General features: G+C 36.0%; 2 protein-coding genes across 2 annotated transcripts in view; one reads left to right on the top strand and one right to left on the bottom strand.

Moving 5' to 3' along the window:
- Window positions 1-1,005: 1,005 nt before the first annotated feature.
- Window positions 1,006-16,170, bottom strand: agpat9l (1-acylglycerol-3-phosphate O-acyltransferase 9, like). The gene is made up of 13 exons (XM_051894926.1): window positions 16,002-16,170; window positions 15,580-15,763; window positions 14,336-14,402; window positions 12,078-12,372; window positions 10,623-10,697; window positions 9,680-9,769; window positions 7,950-8,043; window positions 6,191-6,306; window positions 5,425-5,480; window positions 5,216-5,301; window positions 2,699-2,827; window positions 2,489-2,568; window positions 1,006-1,442 (listed from the first exon to the last, which is right to left on the bottom strand). The coding sequence occupies exons 2-13, from the start codon at window positions 15,721-15,723 to the stop codon at window positions 1,343-1,345; spliced, it is 1,332 nt and encodes a 443-aa protein (XP_051750886.1). The 5' UTR covers window positions 15,724-15,763; window positions 16,002-16,170; the 3' UTR covers window positions 1,006-1,342.
- Window positions 16,171-18,343: 2,173 nt separating this feature from the next.
- The window catches only part of adamts12 (ADAM metallopeptidase with thrombospondin type 1 motif, 12), a 39,995-nt gene continuing 35,845 nt past the window's right edge, over window positions 18,344-22,493 (top strand). The window contains exons 1-2 of the mRNA XM_051894925.1: window positions 18,344-18,992; window positions 19,590-19,948. Of these exons, the coding sequence (XP_051750885.1) occupies window positions 18,881-18,992; window positions 19,590-19,948 (471 nt within the window). The 5' untranslated portion in view covers window positions 18,344-18,880. The remainder of the gene's footprint in view (window positions 18,993-19,589; window positions 19,949-22,493) is intronic.

Raw genomic sequence — 22,493 nt, forward strand, 5'->3', positions numbered from 1 at the left:
GGGGTGTAAAAGTACTTTAGAAAGATGGCAGATGGCATAAAGATATCTTAATATCCTTTTAGATTCTGGTTTTTAACAAACTAAAGGCCCTTGGTCGTTCAGTCCCAGAGATACGGACATGTTAATGTGGCTCCATGAGTAAATTGGTAAATTGTACACATTTTCAGCTGACTTTTATTCTGTTAAAGAGGAACACACTTTAAAATGTGCACACACTTTGAACATAATGGTTATCATCTAAGATAAATCACTTATGTAAAAATAATTTATTACATTTGGATATCCATATCGGAAATTGCAAACAAGTTCAATAGAAACCGTCTAGTATCAATATAGAAATCTATAGGTGTACCAAATGATTCATTGATTAATCATTAAGTTCAGTTGGAATAAATAATACACAAATGTATTAAACTGAATGAGAAGAGATGCAAATGAAAAGTTTGATAGTAAGAGCTTTATGAAAGGTATTTACAGCGAATGAAACATTAGATGAAACACTTATTTTGTGTAGTGAAAAGGTGCTTTGTGATTTTGTGTATTGTACGAACACAGTTGAAAATATGCTGAAACGCTTGAAAAAGTGTACTTTTGATGATCTGTTGTGATAGTACAAAGAGCTTTGAAAAATGACCAAATGCTTATGAAAATTGCGGCAAAGCAATTAAAAAAAATGATAATTATGTGTACTGTTTGCTCAAGTATACATAGATGTGATAGACCTGATCACATGTGAAAAAATCACAAGTGCCCACACCTTTTAAGAAAGGAATTTTCCTAATTTTCCATTAATTAGTTATTTAGTTTTTTGTTTGTTTGTTGTTTTTATTTTAACTTTTGAGCAGCATAACTAGATTTTTTTTATTATATAATAAAAATATATTTTACAATTTTACCTTCATCACTGACATTTCCAGCATGACTGTGTGGGGACCCTGAGTTTTAAACAAGAAGCATTTTTTTCAGCAAGTAATCATGATAGTAGACATCTGACAAGAACAAAACTTAAAAAAGCACAAACGTTTATTTGAGAAATAAATTAGCATACACTGAACTGAACATTAACCCTAATCATGCATTTACTTTTTTGTCCTTTTTACATATTCTGAATTTCAAAAATGAACTCTCACAAAGTGGTATCAATAAAACACAAAAGCTTTTTTCTGGGATCTATAGCATTTGCAGTACAATTATTGTTTTATTTCTATTTATTTTTTAACCTCATTTAGTATAAATAGTATCTAGTATAAATAGTCCCTCCTGTATGTTTGTCAACAAGTTGACATATTTCCAGTGATTGGTGAATGAGAATATCAAGCTCTTTAGTGATTGGTGTTTGTGTTCAGTCACTGCTGTCATCGCCCACCACCATGTGACTGTACTTCTTCTGCTGTTGTTCCTTAAACGAATCCTTCACCTTTGCCCTCTTCAGACCACCATCCCTGTGAAACACACACACAAAAACACACAGTCATAAACCTTTAAAGAGGACCTATTACAAAGCACTGTTTCTGAACTCCCTGAAACACCTTGATTGTAATCTTGAGTTTACTTCCAGAAACAAACACGTCATAATATTCCTCATTTAAATAATTATCCTGCCTTAGGCATAAACAAAATAAGGGTCGAGGTCTGGATGAGTTGCGTTAGTAGTGTGTTGAAATTCGCAGTTCTCAATCTCGAACTAAACAGAGTGTTACTGACAGACCGGAAAGAGAGGTGCTGCAAAAAATGTACAATATGTAAAAAAAAAATAATAATAATAATGTTTTTTGAACATTCAAGCATGAAAACCTATTCTAGTAAACCACAAAATCAAGACTTAATTAAAGGTGCAGTATGTAGGATTTCTGTCCGCTAGAGGTCGCTAGAGGCCTATTCAAAGCAAAGGTGTAGCTTGATTACGCCAAGTTTAAGCGCGGAATCTTGGGACATGTATTATTGTTACTAAAAATAAAGCTGCATCTGATTATGCTATGTTAGCTACTTGACAAAATAGTGTTTTTTTCTGAGGCATGGTAAAGCATGGCACTCGCAAAAAAATCAAGAAAATTAGATTTAAACAATAAGAGTAAATGTTTTGAGCTATATAACAATAATTAGTTTTCTGTCTATAAATATATCAAAACAGTTGTTCCCTTGTCTATTAAAACATGTAATATATTAAAGCGTCTTTGGTGTTTCCATGGTTTCTACAAAATAAACCAGAAACTGAGTGTAACGCAGGTATGACGCAATTGACAGGCGACTCTTCACACGTCCCGGAGCCTTGGTTAAAATTGCAATTTTCTCACGATTTACAAATAGTTGGAAACATTTGGGATATTGTAAATACTCAACTGAACAAAATATATAACTGTGGCCTAGTGGTTTTTGGATATTTTACTGCAAAAATCTTACATATTGCACCTTTAAGACATAATATAGCCTCTTTAACTTAAATTCAATCAATTTAGGAAGGCAGCTGAAGAAAAACTAATTTACACACCAGGCCAAGTCCACTAAACCTCCTTGTTGTGCAATGGTTGATTTCACCCTGTTGGCAAACTGCACAGCATCCTCTCCTTCCTGTGCACACAGGAAATGAGTCAGTGAGGGTGTAATCAATTACATCAACATCGTGGCACAAAAATGCTGCAGCTCACTAAGTTTTGGAGCTGATGACAGTAATTTTACAATTATCTACTTGATTTCTCACCTTCTGTGTCATTGGAGGCAGATACCAGACGTTACACACGATCGCCCAGCTTGTCATCATCCGCAGCAAATAGCTCACCATGCTATATTTGCTGCTGTTCCAAAATGCATCTCCAAACTGAGGGTCGTACTATATATAACACACACAGACATTGAATGAGGGTCACAGTAGGCCAATATGCAAACACACACAGTATGAAGATTATTGCAACACAGAATTAAAGCTTTATACTACCAATGTATTTTAAATTGTATGTGAAACTGTAGGTGTTATTTCATGATAATTTATTTTATTAAATGTAATTATGCTACAGGAAATATTGTATATACAAAATAAATGAAATGATACATATCAAATATTATACATATATATTTACACACACACACACACACACACACATATACAGTATCTCACAGAAGTGAGCACACCCCTCACATTTTTGTAAATACTTTATTATATCTTTTCATGTGACAACATTGAAGAAATGACACTTTGCTACAATGTAAAGTAGTGAGTGTGCAGCTTGTATAACAGTGTAAATTTGCTGTCCCCGCAGAATAACTCAACACACAGCCATTAATGTCTAAACCATGGCCACAAAAGTGAGTACACCCCTAAGTAAAAATGTCCAAATTGGGCCCAATTAGCCATTTTCTCTCCCCGGTGTCATGTGACTCGTTAGTGTTACAAGGTCTCAGGTGTGAACGGGAAGCAGGTGTGTTAAATTTGGTGTCATCGCTCTCACTCTCTCATACTGGTCACTGGAAGTTCAACATGGCACCTCATGGCAAAGAACTCTCTGAGGATATGAAAAAAAGAATTGTTGCTCTACATAAAGATGGCGTATGCTATAAGAAGATTGCCAAGACCCTGAAACTGAGCTGCAGCACGGTGGCCAAGACCATACAGTGGTTTAACAGGACAGGTTCCACTCAGAACAGGCCTCGCCATGGTTGACCAAAGAAGTTAAATGCATGTGCTCAGCGTCATATCCAGAGGTTGTGTTTGTGAAATAGACGTATGAGTGCTGCCAGCATTGCTGCAGAGGTTGAAGGGGTAGGGGTCAGCCTGTCAGTGCTCAGACAATATGCCGCACACTGCAACAAATTGGTCTACATGGCTGTCTTCTCAGAAGGAAGCCTCTTCTAAAGATGATGCACATGAAAGTCCACAAACAGTTTGATGAAGACAAGCAGACTAAGGACATGGATTACTGGTCCTGTGGTCTGATGAGACCAAGATAAACTTATTTGGTTCAGATGGTGTCAAGCGTGTGTGGCGGCAACCAGGTGAGGAGTACAAAGACAAGTGTGTCTTGCCTACAGTCAAGCATGGTGCCGGCACTGGGGAGCTACAGTTCATTGAGGGAACCATGAATGCCAACATGTACTGTGACATACTGAAGCAGAGCATGATCCCCTCCCTTCGGAGACTGGGCCGCAGGGCAGTATTCCCACATCATAACGACCCAAAACACACCTCCAAGACGACCACTGCCTTGCTAAAGAATCTGAGGGTACCTAAACCCTATTGAGCATCTGTGGGGCATCCTCAAACGGAAGGTGGAGGAGCGCAAGGTCTCTAACATCCAACAATAATATGATGTCGTCATGGAGGAGTGGAAGAGAACTCCAGTGGCAACCTGTGAAGCTCTGGTGAACTCCATGCCCAAGAGGGTTAAGGCAGTGCTGGAAAATAATGATGGCCACACAAAATATTGACACTTTGGGCCCAATTTGGACATTTTCACTTAGGGGTGTACTCACTTTTGTGGCCAGTGGATTAGACATTAATGGCTGTGTGTTGAGTTATTTTGAAGGGAACAGCAAATTTACACTGTTATACAAGCTGTACACTCACTACTTTACATTGTAGCAAAGTGTCATTTCTTCAGTGTTGTCACATGAAAAGGTATAATAAAATATTTATGAGGGGTGTACTCACTTCTGTGAGATACTGTATATATATATATATATATATACTGTTTACACACACACACACACACACACATATATATATATATATATGGTTTTTTTTATGTGTAAACAGTATATATATATAAATAAAAACAAATTCAAAATTTTAATAAAAACTATAATAATATCTCAATAATACGAAATAACAATAACATCCCAGCAAACATTTAGAGGTTTAATGACCGTTGAAAAGACGTCCCTCCGACACGTTCCGTCATGGTTGAAAAATAGTTCCAAAATTAAATTTGAACAGACGTCTGACGTTATCTTAATTATATATTGAACTGCACATAGCTAAAAGTCAAAGTAACAATTATACATGCAACCTCAGAGAATTGTAGACATGAACAAACGTATCTGAATGCATTTTTAGGAAATGTTCTGTTTTACATATTTTTACCGATTTATGCCATCCTACCGCAACTATTTTTTGCCAGGGACACGACGTTGCCGTCGGACCAATGTTTGCTGGGATTATATGACCCCATAAAATTATAATTCACTTTATAATGTGCATAAAAGACAAGTACTGATATATTACCTTTATAGCCACAGGGTAAATAGTTCCTCCAATTTCAAAACTTCCCTTTTTAAACATCATTACTGATGTATTATTGATGCAAGTTCCTGCAGGGGCAACCAGGTGCAAGCATTAGACTTTTAACCATTGAGCTTTAGAAACAATGTTGCATAGCAGAACCTGACTGAAATTGTGCCTCAGTGCGTTTCTCACTATTATTATGCACTTACCCTCAGGGAAGATGAGTATTGGCAGCTTTTTTTTGTCATTTACGTGGTCTTTTAACCTGTGAAGGATGAGAAAACAAAAAAGATGAGCAGATTATGATGTTAACAGAGACAATATGTCCCCCCCACCCCCATACCATCTATCTATTCCAATCCATTGCTGTCAGATTTGATTGACCATTTAAAATATGTTTGAAATTTGTTGTAAGTTTTGGAAATTCTCATTCAAGAAACAGGAGCTGTACTGACACGACTGTAAAATAGCTCCCTGGAGCGCCACTGAAATGGCCATGGACTGAACTTACTTGCTTTAAAACGGCATTATCTGAGCCCAAAAGGAAACAGACTGACAACAAAACCCAATGAGATCACTGAGGAGGTCATCTGTGCATGAAATAATATTAAATTGGGACCTACATTAGACACCATCACTATGTATGAAAATATATTTGTGTGTGCCTGTAATTTCCAAAACTGCTTGAGTCCTCAATGCATGTCAGAACACTTTGTGTTGTTTTTAAATAAACGTGTTTCTGTAGTGCTGTGAGGCACATAGCACCTGACTCAGAGACATGACCCAGCATGAAACAGGGAGGTATTTTGTCTAAGAGTATGTAGAGAAATATAAACATTAGTTTATGCATATTTGCAGCTTTATGAAGAGGAAAGATGAAATGAAATAGACATAGAATGTTCGAAAATCATGAAAATAATTTGCAGTGCTTTGTACTTTATTAACAATAATAGAACATCGTTATTGTTGTTTTACCTTTGTGTCACTAGGTGGCGGTCTCTCATCTCTGCTCTCTCAAACCAGATATGAGGGCAAGATCGCTCCATGGCGCGCTGCACTACTCCCATTAAACCACCATGAACCTGCCCAACCTGTTTAGAAAAAAAGAGTTTGTTCACAACATTTCACTTTTGAACAAAGAACTCATCATGCAGAGAATTAATTCCTCTTTGACTAAAGCAGAGGTGCTCAAATTATTTGGGTGACACCAAAAAAACAAACAAACAACATTTTTTTTTACATGATTTAATTTAACTGATACTTACAAATGAAACAAAAACAGTTAATAACAGTTATGTTCATAATATCAGTTATGTTATTTTATTATTGAAAAGCATTCATTTTCTGTATTTTCTTTATATATTTTTAATCAAGTCAAGGCAACTTTATTTATATAGTGCTTTATTCAATATAGATTGGTTCAAAGCAGCTTCACAGTGATAAACAGGAAAATACTGATCAACTACGCAAATTTCATCAAATATTCATATGATGAATTACGAAAAATACTGGATAAATAATTTTTGTTGAAAATAAAATACAGAACAAAACATTTTAAGTATTCTAAAATGGCTTTTACAATTTCTCAAAAATAAATAAGTTATATTGGCTGCTTTGCAGAAGCAAAATGAAATGCCCAAAAGTATTCGTGTCTCCTATGACTTTTTTATTTGTTATACACAAGAATGAGAGGTTTGTGACTGAAAATGTCAAGCTCCAAAAAGCACCGTCTGCTTAATGTGAAAATCAAAGTCAAATTCATAAATCATATTCACTCAAAATTGTTTTCTACCCCATTCGAATACCCCATACTGAGATCTATATACAAATAAAAAACCTGATTGTTTTTTTTTGTCCATCGTAAACGTGAACAAAAAAAGTGAAACAAGATTTAAGAACCACTGCACTAAAGTGTTAAAGGATTAATTCACTTCAGAATTAAAATTTCCTGATAATTTACTCACCCCCATGTCATGTTCATGTCTTTCTTTCTTCAGTCGAAAAGAAATTAAGGATTTTGAGGAAAACATCCCAGGATTTTTCTCCATATAGTGGACTGTCCAAACAGTAGTTAGTTGAAGGTCCAAACTGCAGTTTCAGTGCAGCTTGAAAGAGCTCTACACGATCCCAGATGAGGAATAAGGGTCTTATCTAGCAAAACGATCATTTTCTAAAAAAAAAAAAATATATATATATATATATATACATACTTTTTAACCACAAATGCTCATCTTGCACTGCTCTGCAATGCGCATTACATAATCACGTTGGAAAGGTCATGTGTGACCTTAGTCTTTGCACGTTCGCTTTGGAAACACTGGGAAACACTTTCACCTACGTCATGCGTGACCATTCCAATGTGATTACATAATGCGTGGTGCATTGCAGAGCTAGTGCAAGACAAGCATTTGTGGTTAAAAAGTATATGAATTTAATTTTTTTTTTTTATAGAAAATGAACAATCGTTTCACTAGATAAGACCCTTATTCCTCGTCTGGGATCATGTAGAGCTCTTTGAATCTGCATTGAAACTGCAATTTGGACCTTCAACCCGTTGAACCCCAGTGAAGTCCACTATATGGAGAAAAATCCTGGAATGTTTTCCTCAAAAACCATAATTTCTTTTCGACTGAAGAAAGAAAGACATGAACATCTTGTATGACATGGGGATGAGTAAATTATCAGGAAATTTTAATTCTGAAGTGAACTAATCCTTTAATTCTGTCTCACTCACCATGGCATAACAGCCGTCATTAGCCAGAATAACAACATCAATTGGCGAAGTGTGATTAGCAACACAAATGCCTCCTCTCTTAGGTCTGTTCTGTCTGGAAAAAAAGAATTAGCATTACACAGACTCATTACATTTACACAATTTACACATTTGATACAGATGTTCGTCAACTAGGTCCTGGTGGTAGATACAGTTTTCTCCACTGACAGCCATTCTAAAGTAGTCATTGTACTTTTACAAAACATAAAAAGGCAAGTAACATAAAAACTACTACATAATATTATAGGTGTCTAGATGTAGTGACATCTACAAGGAGTTCAAATAGAGTGATCAGTCACATGACATTTACAGCTCAGGTGATTGGCTAAAAAATGTCTCTGGAAATGCACATGAAGCAAATATGGCAGCATCTACTTTGTCAGGGTTCCCACTCTTTTTCAGCGATCATTTTCCAGGACTTTTCCAGGACATTTTCAATTTTATGATAGCAGGAATAAAAGACAAGGATCACACTCTAAAGTAATATATTGCTCTCTAAGTCTTTAAAAGGTGTAGCTACAGTTTGTTGCCATAACTTAACTATAAAATTAGTGACTTTATAATCTCACAATTCTGACTTTATATCTCACAATTCCTACTTTATATCACAATTGCGAGTTTATATCATGCAATTCTGACTTTATATTTCGCAATTCTGACGTTATATCATGCAATTGCAAGTTTATATCACAATTATGTAAGCTCGCAATTGTGAGAATTTTTTTGAATTTGTGAGATAAAGAGTTCCCTTTTAAATCACAATCTCACGAAGTTCTGCAATGTTGTGAAAAGCAGTTAATAGCATTAGCTAACTGCTGCAAGTGGCAACACAAGACTAAACACTATTGAAAATAATACTCTCACATGTCAAACCTCAGCATTCCAGAACATCGCACTTTCTGTAAGTAATTTCTGCAGGTAATTGTTTTTGGCCAGTGATAAACTCTTTGTTCTTGGCTAAGAAAAAACAGGACAACAACAAGATTTTCCAGGACATTTTACATTTTCTCTCATTTTCCATGTGTTTTCCAGGACTGGAAGGTTTGTCATCAATTTTCCAGGTTTTCAAGGTTTTCCAGGATGAGTGGGAACCCTGTTTGTGTACATGTGCTGTCTGAACAACAACCATAGAGATGAATGGGATTATTCATCTCCATGCGTGGACGGCATGTGGATGTTCGTTAACAGTATATCGCTGCAAAGGTATTTCCAACTTTTTTTTACTTCTAAGCAAAGAACGAAAAAGAATTTTGCCGTGAGTATATCGGGGCATTGAATCACAGTGCAAGTGCTGCTTGCTGGCTGCAGTTCACTTAACGGCCACCGGTGTCGCTAATAACAAGGGTTTCTGAATTCTACATAAACCCTGTTTACAGTTTGCTTTTTTTAAATTCAGCTATGGGGTCATGCTGTTGCGTTTCAATCTTCTATTGGTCAGACCTCTTCAAGTGATACAAATTCACAGGTCGGAGTTCAACTTTGAAATGCAGCGAAATGAGAAACTTCTTTGCATGAGCTTGCGTTTCCTGTCTCCAGCATTCGTATGTGTATAAATGGAAGTCAATGGAATGAAAAGTGTAGTGTGCAGCTGCCCTAATTAGAAAGGTTTTAGAACAGAGCCACAGTGCCTCTGTACAAGTCTAAACCATATTATTGTTACTTGATTAGACTGGTTGAAGCCTTGAACTCACTTGTTGTGGTAGTGAATCGTAGCTGAAAGACCTCTTGCACAGATCCTGTAGCACATGACGTGAACTAGTTCACTCAACCAACCCTTCACTCTGAAACAAAAGATTGTGATGAATATAATTAGGGTTAAATTACACTTTAATGGACACACACAGAAAAAGACATAAATGAGCTCAACAGGTGTTTTTATTATGAGTTGCCCATTGTTAAAATGGTTAAAGTGCATTTTCTTTATCATTCTGCATAGACATTTGTCATTTACATGGAGTAAACACATTTCTTTTAATGTAAATTGTTTTATTAACCATTTTTAATAGTATTACTTAGAATAAAACTGTGGTAACAGTGATTAGCCATAACTGTCATCATGTTTATATATCTAAAATTATTTGATATATTTGAAAACTAAAAAAAATAGTTTTTTTGTGTGTGTGTAAATCATTGATATCAATGCACTTCTTAGCTGTTGGACCTTTGGATGTCGCAACTGTTTACCCATAATCATTACCCACTCATCAATTATTTTGTGAGAGAAGTTGATTGATCTGTTCATCAAGCCCACTGAGACTATACTGCATTAAAGAAACGTGCTTGACATTGAAAACGTCCTTAAAATGATCCCACATGTTATGATGGATTTAACTGCATCCTGAATTATAGCTTATGATTTGAGTTGAATAATTGAGAAATATTCTTTTAAACTGGTTTTTGGCTAAGTAGTATAGCAAATTTAGACATTTGATCAGAATTTGTGTGGTTAAGAAGCCTAGTGGAGACCAGCACACCATTATCTCATATTGGATACACCGGTATCCAAAACATAATATAGGCTGGCGGTCGTAATATAATGCTGGTCTCTTCAGCATGAAGTGATATCAACTTGGTTAAGTGCAATCATGAATAATTAACACATTTGTAAAGCTGATAACATAACCAAAGCATTACCTGAAATTAGGGAGGAAACCCACCATCGTTGTGCCAATTACCAACCAGCTCAGCCCTATAGTTGTCAGCGTAATCCTGAGACAATAACAGGAGGACAGATGCATGAAAAAAATGCATGGGAAAAAATACTACTATACTATTTATAGTATACTGTTCTTTGACACATAATTGATTCAAATTGAATTGAAATTGAATCAAATAATGACTTTTTTCAACAAATATACTGACAACAAAAGAACAAAGCACTGAATCTAACTAATATACACTACAATTTAAAAGCTTTTTAAATGTTTTTCAAAGAAGTATATTCTGCTCACCAAGGCTGCATTTATTTAATCAAAAAATACAGTAAAAACAGAAATATTGTAAAGAAATATTGTGATATATTGTTACAATTTAAAATAACTGTTTTCTATTTTACTACATTTTAAAATGTAATTTATTCCTGTGATCAAAGTTGAATTTTCAGCATCATTACTCCAGTCTTCAGTGTCACATGATTCTTCAGAAATTATTATAATATGCTGATCTGCTGCTCAAGAAACATTTCTGACTATTATCAATATTGAAAACCGCTGTGCTGCTTAATGTAATTTTTTTTTCAGGATTCTTTGATGAATAGAAAGTTCAAAAGGACAGCTTTTATTTGAAATAATTTTCCTTGCTGAATAAAAGTATTAATTTCTTTGAAAAATCTTACTGACCCCAAGCTTTTGAATGTTAAAGGTCTGCTGAAGTATTTTGGAATGCGCAGCATTTTTCAATGTGTTGAAGTAATTTCAACTGAAACAGGAAGACAGGGCAGGACATATCAAACAGCTCCTCCCCTTTTTTAAAATAGCCAATAGCGTTTCGCTTATATCACAGCCTGGCCAGAGCCGTTGAGCTTGGTAAAACCTCAGTTTCCTTCTAATCTCTAACCATTTCTCCTCCTAATCTCCTCCATTTCGCTTTAAAATATAGCATTCTGTGCCGAATATGATCCGCTCTGTGCTATTGTGTCTCTGGACTGGAGCTGACTGTGTGCGCTGCGGTTCACATGACACTGACATGAGACCAGACTTCATTCACGTCAATGGAAAGCATATTTACACTGTCTGAATTGTTCCCTATCCCCTATATAGTGCATGTGTGAACAAGTGACCAATTTCAGCCGCAGCTTCAGCGTCTATTTATAATGTAGGGGGCGGGACACTTTAGATTCTAAAGAGCATTTGATTGGACAGAAGATCTAATGAGAAGCTCAAGTGCGCAGTGATGTCATGAAAATCCATGATCCATTTTAGCAGAAGTGAGAGACTGTACGTTTTTAATGCTTATATGTCCTAAATGTGAATTTTGTCATTGTTTTGGAAGCTTATTCATAACCTTAAGGCTAACATATTCATACTAAAAGCTAAAAAATGTACATTTTGATTTCATGGGGACTACAGTATTACTGAACTGGTACACTACCGTAGAGGAAGCAATATGCAGTATCTCACAACCACGCCAACCCCCCACAGTACAGTGAGCCTGAGAGAGATGTACTGGAAGTTGTAGTTGGTTCGGGTGAGGAGGTTCCAGGACACCAGCTCCTCTGAGGTGAATCTCTGCGTGACATCGTCTTCCACTATGCTCTCAATGCCTTTCCTGGTGAAGTACAGGACGTCGCTCAGAGTGAAGTCTCCGCGCTCGGCCGACTTTGGCCTGTTCCGACGCAACTCCTCAATCTCCTGCTCCAAAGAGGAATTATCCCGCTGAATTAAACCTGAGTCACACAGACAAACGTCTTGGTTAACATTATAATGACATGCACAGCAAGACTGTATTTATTTGGTTAAAATAACAGTATTATTGTGAATTATTTAAAATAACTGGTTTCAGTTATTCCTGTGATCAAAGCTGAATTTTCAGCATCATTACTCCAGTCTTCAGTGTCACATGATCCTTCAGAAATCATTCTAATATGCTGATTTGGTGATCAAGAAACATTTTTTCTCATTATTATCAATGTCGAAATCAGTTGTGCTGCTAAATACTTTTGTGTTTTATTTAGATGCTTAGAAAGGTCAAAAGAACAGCATTTATTTGAAATAGAAATCTTCTGTAACATTATAAATGGCTTTACTGTTTGTGTCCATTCACTTTCCTTATATGGAAAAGAACAATGAGAACATCTCTTTTTTATATTCAAGGGAAGAAATAAAGTCACACGTGTTTGTAGCAGAATGATAGGGAGTTAATGATGACATTTTACTTTTTCCTTTGATGTAAGCACAGCGAACACAGTGCCCATTCTGTGCCATCTTAAGAAACGCATTCAAACAAGAGACACTTTATAACCAGGTATAATCAGTAACACTATCATCAGCTAAGATGTTGATTAATCAGTGAAGATCAGTGAGGTATTGATAAAGAGCATTTATAAATCTAATGGAAGGTGGAACTGATAAAGACAGACTAAAGTCCATCATGAATGTGTGAGAGCAAGAGCAACTGTAATCATTGTGTAACACGTGATTGCTTAAGTAGACAGATAAGCTGAGAGCCCAAGAGATCTCAGAGCTCTGCTTGCGTCTTGGGAAACAACCATCATGCAGCTAAACTAAAAGGCAAAGAAGATGTCCACTTTTACAAGAACCTGGGGATTGATATAGAAAAGACAGAAGCTCTGTTTTCATTGAAAGAAAAGCCGAAATACTCAATCCTTATACAATGACAAACAGACTGATATTTAAGTCATTATTCATTTGCATGTGATGCATATCAGTGATGATTTGCATCACATCAGTAATGTCCTGTCAACAACTTTAACATCATTGTGAATGACTTTTAAATTTCAGCTTGTTCCTCATACAAAGTTGTTGTCATATACTTTATTTGAGTTGGAATATAGTCATATGGACCACTTTTATGGTGCTTTTTCATTATTATGTTTTGTCCTTTTTGAAGTAAGCTTGACAGTGACTGTTATTGTGTTCCATTGTGTAATATACACTACTGTTCAAAAGTTTGGGGTCAGTAATTAAAAAAAAAAAAAAATTCTTAAAGAATTTGATACTTTAATTCAGAATCAGCAAGGATGCATTAAATTGGTCAAAAGTGGCAATAAAGCCATTTATAATGTTACAAAAGATTTCTATTTCAAATAAATGTTGTTCTTTTGAACCTACTATTCATCAAAATAATCCTGAAAAGAAATGTTTCACAGTTTTCACAAAATTATTACACAATGGATTTGGCACAGGTTTTACGCTGGATGACCTTCCTGATGCAACCCAGCACTGAGAGTACTGGGACACACTCACACACACTCCTATGGCCAATTTTTAACATATCCAATTCACCTAAACTGCATGTCTTTGGACTGTGTGGGGGAAACCGGAGCACCTGGAGGAAACCCACCCAGGGTTAAAATCGGTGTTTAGAACGACGATAACCCGGGGTTAAAGGATTAGTTCAGTTTAAAATGTAAATTACCCCAAGCTTTACTCACCCTCAAGCCATTCTAGGTGTATATGACTTTCTTCTTTCTGATGAACACAATCTGAGTTATATTAATAAATATCCTGAAGCGTCCAAGCTTTATAATGGCAGTAGAGCGGGACAAACGAGTTTAAAGCTCAAGAAAGTGCATCCACTTTGTAAATCTTGTGAAAGTGAGTAAATCTTGGGGTAATTTTCATTTTAAAGTGAGCTAATCCTTTAAGCCCTTATGTGTGTAAACTCACCATTTGATGCAGAATGTTTCAGTATTTCCTCTGCTCTACTCGCTCTTTGTATTCTGTGTGTTGCCCACTGTAAAAACACAGAGTAAAGCTTAATACAGTACATATTGTATGATTCTATTTGCTACTGACACTAGGCTTTCAACTTGCATAATGAATCACAATTAAGACCAAAGGGCACTTATCATTGTGATGATACAGCACATTTCAGTTTAAGAAATATATAATACCATCTGATTATGCCACAGTGTTCATTGGTCAACAAAACTGTTTCTCTTCCCCTTGGTGAGTCTTAAAGTTTGTCTAAACATTTGTCTAAGTTGGGTATAATTAATATACTGTACATGCAGTTTTTATAAGCTCATATCAACAGAGAGACTTTGTGCTTTTATTAAACAATTTGTCCCTGCAGAACTTTATTTTTAAAGCAGGACTATTACAGGACTACCTTTTGAAATGCTAAAGAGTGATTCAAAATGGTGACAAGCACAGAGTCAACATGAATTGAATGGCTTCGTAACCCTTTTACTATACAAAAAAATGTAGGGTATGACTTGATTTTATCATTTGGGAGCTGATAGGAGGGAAATTGGGTGTTACATTCTAGAACGGAGCCAGACAGAATGTGAAATAGCTATTTGACTATCAGTACAGATTAACTTACATCAGTAAGAAAAAGGAAAGATGTCTCAGTGGTGGAGGAAGTTACAACATTTTGATTAAGGATTACATGGATTTTTTTTTTTTTCTTTGGAATTATGTGCAGTTGTGCACAATCAATAGTTCGTATTAAAACATTCCATGTTTTAGGAAAGAAAATAAGGATGGTTTTATGATATATATATATATATATATATATATATATATATATATATTAAAATCTTAAGGTCATGGATATAATATAGCCCTAATGTATATGTAAATATGTAGGTCTTACAGTGTTATTTTACTATTGTTTATATACTATTATAGCTTTTATTAATATTTTGAAGTAACTTTTTATTTTTATATTTTTAGTTTTCATTTTTTTTTTCGTTTAATATTTAGTCATTTTTTTCAGTTTTAGTTTTATTTCATTTTACTGTTAGTAATTTTAGTACTTTAACTTTAACACTTTAGTACTTTAACATCTCTTTTAAATTTTCATGTAATATTTACAGTATATTTTATTTCAGCTTTAATTACAATTAACAAAAGTGATTTTAATAGTTAACAATAGCAACACAGGTCTTACGCAGAATACGCACCTCTAAGGATTTGATAAGGAGCTTCATGTAGCTCTCTGTGATGCCTAGAGAGATGCCAAACATGGCAGGCAGCATGATCAGGACCACCACGCTGGTGAACCAGATCCTCAGCACAGGGAACACCACAGCCCAAAACCCCTCCATAACCACACGTACTAGACACCACTTTCACTACGCTACAACACTGGGGGGAAATGAAATTAAATGCATTTAGAAAACTGTTGAAGCACAGACATCTATGATAATAATAGAACTTGATTGGAACAGACTTTTGATGTTGTGATACAGCCCTGAAAGTCTTAATTTCACTTTTAAGCTTCTATCAGACAAGGCAACATGGAGTTTAAGCCATAAAGCAATATAACACTAACAAATCAGTCAAAGTAGCTTTCATTTTCTCAATGAATTAAGCTCAAACTCACCTGGGTTCATGCAATTACAGCAGCTCTACAGGACAGAAAGAGAATGTTCCTTGCCGTCATACTCCTCCGACCCCTAACATGATGGCGACTGTAACTGTAGGTGTTTAAAAGTCTGTTTGAGGAACTTCTGCAGCCTTTACACAGAGTGATTGGGAAATAGCAATGCTGGAAGACGTCCTAGACCTGTAAAATGTAGAACAAAGTTCAAAAGCAGCAATAGAAAACTGTGCCACCGTGAGGAAATGTTGTGCAGTGCATTTATGCACAGAGATGGGTTAAAAACAAAAGTAGTAGACAGGGACACAACCTTTTCTCAACCTCAACAGGTTAGAATATATTAATATATGTTTTAACATGTATGTTTTAATATTTAACATGTAACACATGTATAACATGTGCATTTACATTTAGCAGACACTTTTGTAATCAGTTTACAATAGAGGAATATAAGCAATTTGTAACCGAGCCAACAATATTTGTAGTCTACAATCTTAAATAATAATAATAATTTTCATTATTAATTAATAAGAAATAAATAATAATAATAGAAGCAATAATAAAGCATCTCTGTTTTCATTTTTCAGAATCCCAAAACTTTATATTTTGAATCCCAAATTTCCAAATGTTCACTGTAAGGGAAAGTCTACATTTTAGGGGATGTAACTAGTCACCTTAAAGCAATAGTTCACCCAAAAATGAATTAAATTAATCACCCTCAAGCCGTCCTAGGTGTATATGACTTTCTTCTTTCCACCGAACACAATCTGAGTTATATTAAATAATATCCTGGCTCTTCCCAACTTTGTAATGGCATTGAATAGTGCCCGAGTTTTTGAAGCTCCAAAAAGCGCATCCATCCATCATAAAAGTAATCCATATGACTCCAGTCCAGTGGGTTAATAAAGGCCGTCTGAAGCAAAGTGATGGGTTTTTGTAAGAAAAATATCCATATTTAAAACTTTATAAACTATAAATCACTGGCTTCTGGAAACGGCCATATGCGTGTTCGGCATGAGACAGTTACTGCTTGAAATATCACAACTACTTGGTTAGTTAAATGAATGAATGAAAGAATTCAGTTAATTCCTCAGTTTTTCATGACATTAATGAAGAATATAAGAAATAATGTAGGAAATTAAAGGGTATATAAAGTTAAAACATCTTAGTGCTCTTGATAAAATCTGCTTGCAACAGAGCAATTTTGGCTGTACAAGGGTGTGAGAGCATGTGTGATCCATATGGGTATGAAATCTTCTCTAAAATTAGTCTTCAATTAAATAACCATATCAAGATGAGACAAGGAACTAGCCCAAAAAAGTTTTCTTCCCCGTAAAAGGATGTGCTTTAAAACAAGAGGAAGGGGATTTGCCTTTGGATATTAGTTCTATTTAAGGGGCCGCTCACACAGGGTGCTTTTTCCATTCCAGTGCGCTACTTTTTTTATGTAAACACGTGCTAGATGAACATGTATGACCGTTGCGCTCATGTCTTGCGTCTTTTGCATCTCGCGCATGACGGCGTTCTAAACGCGGCGCTCAAGTTAAAATGAGTTAAACTTTTTTTTTAAAAAAGTCTTGAGACCTTGTGTTTTTTTTCCCATTCCACTGCCCGCGTCTTGCGTTTTTCAAATCAAAAAACGCATTCTGTGTGAATGAGCCCTAAGTCAAAATATTACTGAGTGTACCAAAAATTTACAAATTTAAATTTACCTAATGAGCAAAATGTGACTTATCCCATAGAACAGTACAGCAATGCCAACGCTATCTCACGACCAATTCGTACATATTTTACAAGGTGGCTAATTCGTATGAATTCATACGACCTCACGATTTAGCAAAAAACGTATGAATTTGTACAAGTGAGGTCGTATGAATTCGTACAAATTAGCCACCTCGTAAAATACGCACGAATTGCTGTGAGATCGGGTTGGCAATGCTAGAAGTTTTTAAACTGTCACAATTTACTCTGGAATGCTTGATTCTGATTGGTCAAAAGCACCATCCAGCTGTCAGGTATTTCCTAATATTCGTTGTCATCATGGTAACGCGGTATACCGTTCATCCGCGTAGCAAAAATAACGCAACTCAACGAGTCTAGACTTTGCGTTTTTTCATCCCACTGCCCTGCGTCTTGTGTTTTTATCACAAAATTGGTTGTTCACAAAGAAAATGCGTACAATGGAAAGAGAAAAAACGCAAAATTATTTTTTTTAAAAAGCTTAATTTTAATTTGGGCGTCTGCGAGCACGACAAAAAAACGGCGAGCTCAGCGGTTAAACACGTCCGCCTATCGCATGTTTACTTAGCTTTATTTATTGTGGTACCTTTAAGACATAAACATGTACAATAATTAAAAAAAAAAAAAAAACTTAAAATCAAATCAATATTTCAAGTCAACCATTTGGTGTGCAGCCGTGGAGTAAGCAGGATTATGTAGGCCTACAGTCAGCTGGTCATGACATGATCGCAAAATAAACCCCTCAGGAATAATGACCATACATTATCCCTTACTTAAGACACGTCCCAAATTCTGGGTTGCACCAACATTTTCTTATGGATAAGCAGCTTTTACAGTCTATTTTTGAAAAATAAAAAAGTGCCATTTGAGCGTGTAGTACCCTTCGCGCGTTGTTTTTAGAGTCCTGAGTTGATCTCCTCTCCTCCTGCGCGTGGAAACAGGAGGAAAGTCAGTCACTGGAATCTCTCCTCCCACTCCACATCATAGTCCTTCATTCTCCGTTCACTTTCTTTCTCCGACTCGCTGACCCCAGAGGTCTCCTGCTTTCACCAGAAACTCCCCTCAGGACTGACTTTAACCAGTTCTTCGGCGTCAATGCAGCAGAACGTTTATTTACCGTTTTAATTTTGCGTTACAGAAACATGCCAAGTCGGGTCAGCATTGCGATTTTGCGGTTCAATTGTGTTTTCTTTCTGGCTGCGAGCCACGTCAAGAGCTCTGAATCGGACTACCTCTTTCCAGACACAGAACAAGGTTTGTGTTTTCATGCAAAGTTATTATACAAGTGTGTTCAAGTATATTTTACTTGCAACTTTTAGGCTGTTTTATCTACAGAAGGAGCTGGTAAGCCCTTCTGATATGTCAAGTGTTTCACTGAGGCGAGTGGTCAGCTGCTGTAAAGTCCATGTTTCTGTTTCTGGAGCCCTGAACTTTACACAAACTCATTCTATCTATAAAAGCACATTTAACCCTTTAATGCATGAATGATTCAATTACAAAGTTTTCAGTATAAACATTCTCAATCTTGCATATGTATTTTGAGAATTTACCACATCTGTTCATTGGAATGAAAGGTAATTGGTCTACAATTTCATGAGTCATTTTGTCTGTTTTATGTTGTATGACATGAAGAGGACAGATATATGTAATTATGGGTAAGGATCAAAGGTAATCATGGTGGTTTGGATGTAACATAGCTCTCTGAATGGTTAAAATGGCTTGAATAAATAAATGCCTGGGTTATATTTCACCCTATCAAAAGGAAACTATCCTCTGGTAGCTCTCCAGAAATGATTGTCTGTTGTAATATGTACTTAAATATAAAGTGAACTGTCTTGTTTTCATTCCTAGACCTCTTCTTCAAGCAGCACTCTGAGTTTTATGTGGATCATCCTGAAAAAGTGGACAGGGATGGGAAATTCATCTCATACGCTTTATCACATCACTTCACTGACAGGCGACATAAGAGGGACCTGAATTCAGCGGAGAGGCGGGTGTATTACAAACTCAACTACAAAGGTCGGGAGTTCACTCTTAATCTAACCACCAATGACAACCTACTCTCCAGTGAATATGTGTTGGAGAGACACAACGGGAGTTTAATGGAAAAGTGTCCACAAACATCTGGGAACGGCGCCTGTCACCTTCTTGGCACAGTAATGGATGATAACGTATCCGGGACCGCTGCCATCAGCACCTGTGAGGGACTGGTGAGAGATATTTGACTTGTTGTTTAATGTATATCATGCAGTTCATTTCTGGGGCTGGTTGCATAAACTGCATCATTTAGACTTGTCTTTCTTCAAGGCTGGTCCTAACTTTTTAAAGTCAGTTACATAAAAAGGTAGATTGGTCTAATTTGAATCAGAAAAGCAAGACTGATTACCCCTTGACAAATTTCTAGTTGATCAAATTAGTTTTTTAAGACACAGTCTTAACATAGTGGCTAAGTTTATGCAACTGGCCAGTGGAATGAATTTACATACTTGAAGTAGTGTAGATATTGTCATCGGCTGTTATATTCAACATCAAATTTGACCCTATTAGTTTAATAATGGATATTCCTAGTCTAATTTTGAACAAAAGAAAGGGGACATATCATGAAAATCTGACTTTTTCCATGTTTAAGTGCTATAATCAGGTCCCTGGTGCATCTACCAACCCAGAAAACGTGAAAAAGGACAACCCAGCTTTGTTTTGGCAAGCCTTTCTCTGCAAGCATGTGAAAAAAACGAGTCCCCTTGTGACATAGGAAGGGGATCTTATTATAATATTACCGCCCCTTAATCTGCATGTTTCCACCCACAGCGCTGTCATTTTGTTTTCGCAAGCGAAAAGTGTACCAGTTCTAATGCCATGGCAAAAGTTTGAGCAAAGCAGGCTAACTGTTCTGTCGTTGGCTGCACAGACGAGCACTGAACACTATTTAGAGTCTCGTTAGCTTGAATAGCCTGCAAGTTGACCCTGGCGAGCTCGATTGCTAAAAAAGGAGCGTTTCTGTCCAAGCGATATTTTGGAAAAAATATTACACCTTTCACAGCATTTGATTACAATCATAAACGTTAGCCTGGTGTGTATGGCTCTGTTTGGCAAATAGGTAAGCTATGTGCATCCATATGGGTTTTGCACAAAAGATTAATATGACGGCACCTGCTAGTAGATGAGTTGAATCAACTCCACAGTCCACAGCAACTACATCAAAAGTTGTAACTTCTTCCTGAGTCTCTCCATCAGTGTCCGACTCCGGTTTGAACAACGTAAGGCTGAACACCGTTACTGACAATCCTCATTTTGGCTGCGAGAGATTCTCCAGTTTTGTTGTTGTTAAGTAACCGAAGCGCGAGCTGTTAAAGCTCTGCCCTCTTCTGGAAAGGGGGCCGGGAGCAGCAGCTCATTTGCATTTAAACTTGTTCTCCCTTGGTAGAAATCGTGTCCCCCCCCCCGACCCCCTGTGCATGCCACTATAAACAGGAAAATAATGATTCAATGATGGAAACAGAATTCAATTCTGCTGTAAAGCAGCTCTAAGGACAATAGTAAACAGTCATTATTCAGTTGAAATCAGTTCAGTGTTGATTCAGTTTGGTTCAATAACTGTGTAAAGTCAGTTATGGAATGAGTTCAATTCATTCAATAGTGTCAGTACAGTCAAATCAATTTCTGAATATTAAGTGTCCCCAACTAAGAAAGCCAAAGGCTGCAGTGGCAGGAAACCCAAACTCTCCCTTAAGCCTGACATTACCTGTTGTCATACTCTCAAATTGTCATAGTTTTATAAAATTTTGATTTTTTTTTTCTGTCTTCTTGTCCAGCCTTACATTTTTATTTTGAATATTCCATTTCAATCTGAAATTGGCCACGTTATTGAAGTAAAATAGGTTGCTAATGCCATTTCATGTATTTGAAATTAATCTGACTGTTTCATTCAGAGGCCACTAGTAAACATATTTTGAATTACTTTATATTTTGAATTTTTTTTTATATTTTCAATTTTAATTTTAGTTTAAATTTTTGTAATTTTGTTGTGTGCTTTTGTAATTTTTATCAGTTTAAATATTTCTATTTAGCTTTAATTTATTTGTATTTTAGCAATTTTAGTACTTAAACATCTATAACATTTCAACATTTATAAATATCATTTTCAACATATTTAAGTTTTTAAGTTTGTGTTTCACCTAATATTTATATTTATTTCAATTACTAGAGTTTTAATAAACTATTAAAACTCTGGTAACAATAACAATAACCACACTGCTAGTAAAGAGCTCCTGTAAACCTGGTGGTCCCAGACTGAACAAATGCCTGTCTGGAGCAACATCAACGGGCCCGTTAGACACTTAACTCTTTGGCCTCTGTTTTGTTTGCAAAAATAAGTTAGTGTTTGGCCCTCGGAGTGACTCTACAAAGAAACAGCAGCGTGTGGGCCGTCTGTGTATTCAGCAGAGTAGATATGAAAGAGTTTATATTTTCCGATAATGACTGTAAATAATCCCTCTTATTACATGACTACTTACCAAACAGATATACAAATGCACATGAAATATTGCTCTGAGTTTAAATTATTTTATAATCTAGGAAGGAAGAGAGCTTTGCAGGACAGTCAATTAAACTATTTAACATTCATTATACAACAATATTTCACTGCAGAATGCCACTTTTGACCAATCAGAATTAGCTGTTCCAGAGACCCATGTAATAAGATCCAATAGTAGCCTGTTATTCAAAGTGGATTCTCATAAAAAGCAGGGAACTTGA

Source organism: Ctenopharyngodon idella, chromosome 5, assembly GCF_019924925.1.
Source record: "Ctenopharyngodon idella isolate HZGC_01 chromosome 5, HZGC01, whole genome shotgun sequence".
NCBI classification, from domain to species: Eukaryota; Metazoa; Chordata; class Actinopteri; order Cypriniformes; family Xenocyprididae; genus Ctenopharyngodon; species Ctenopharyngodon idella.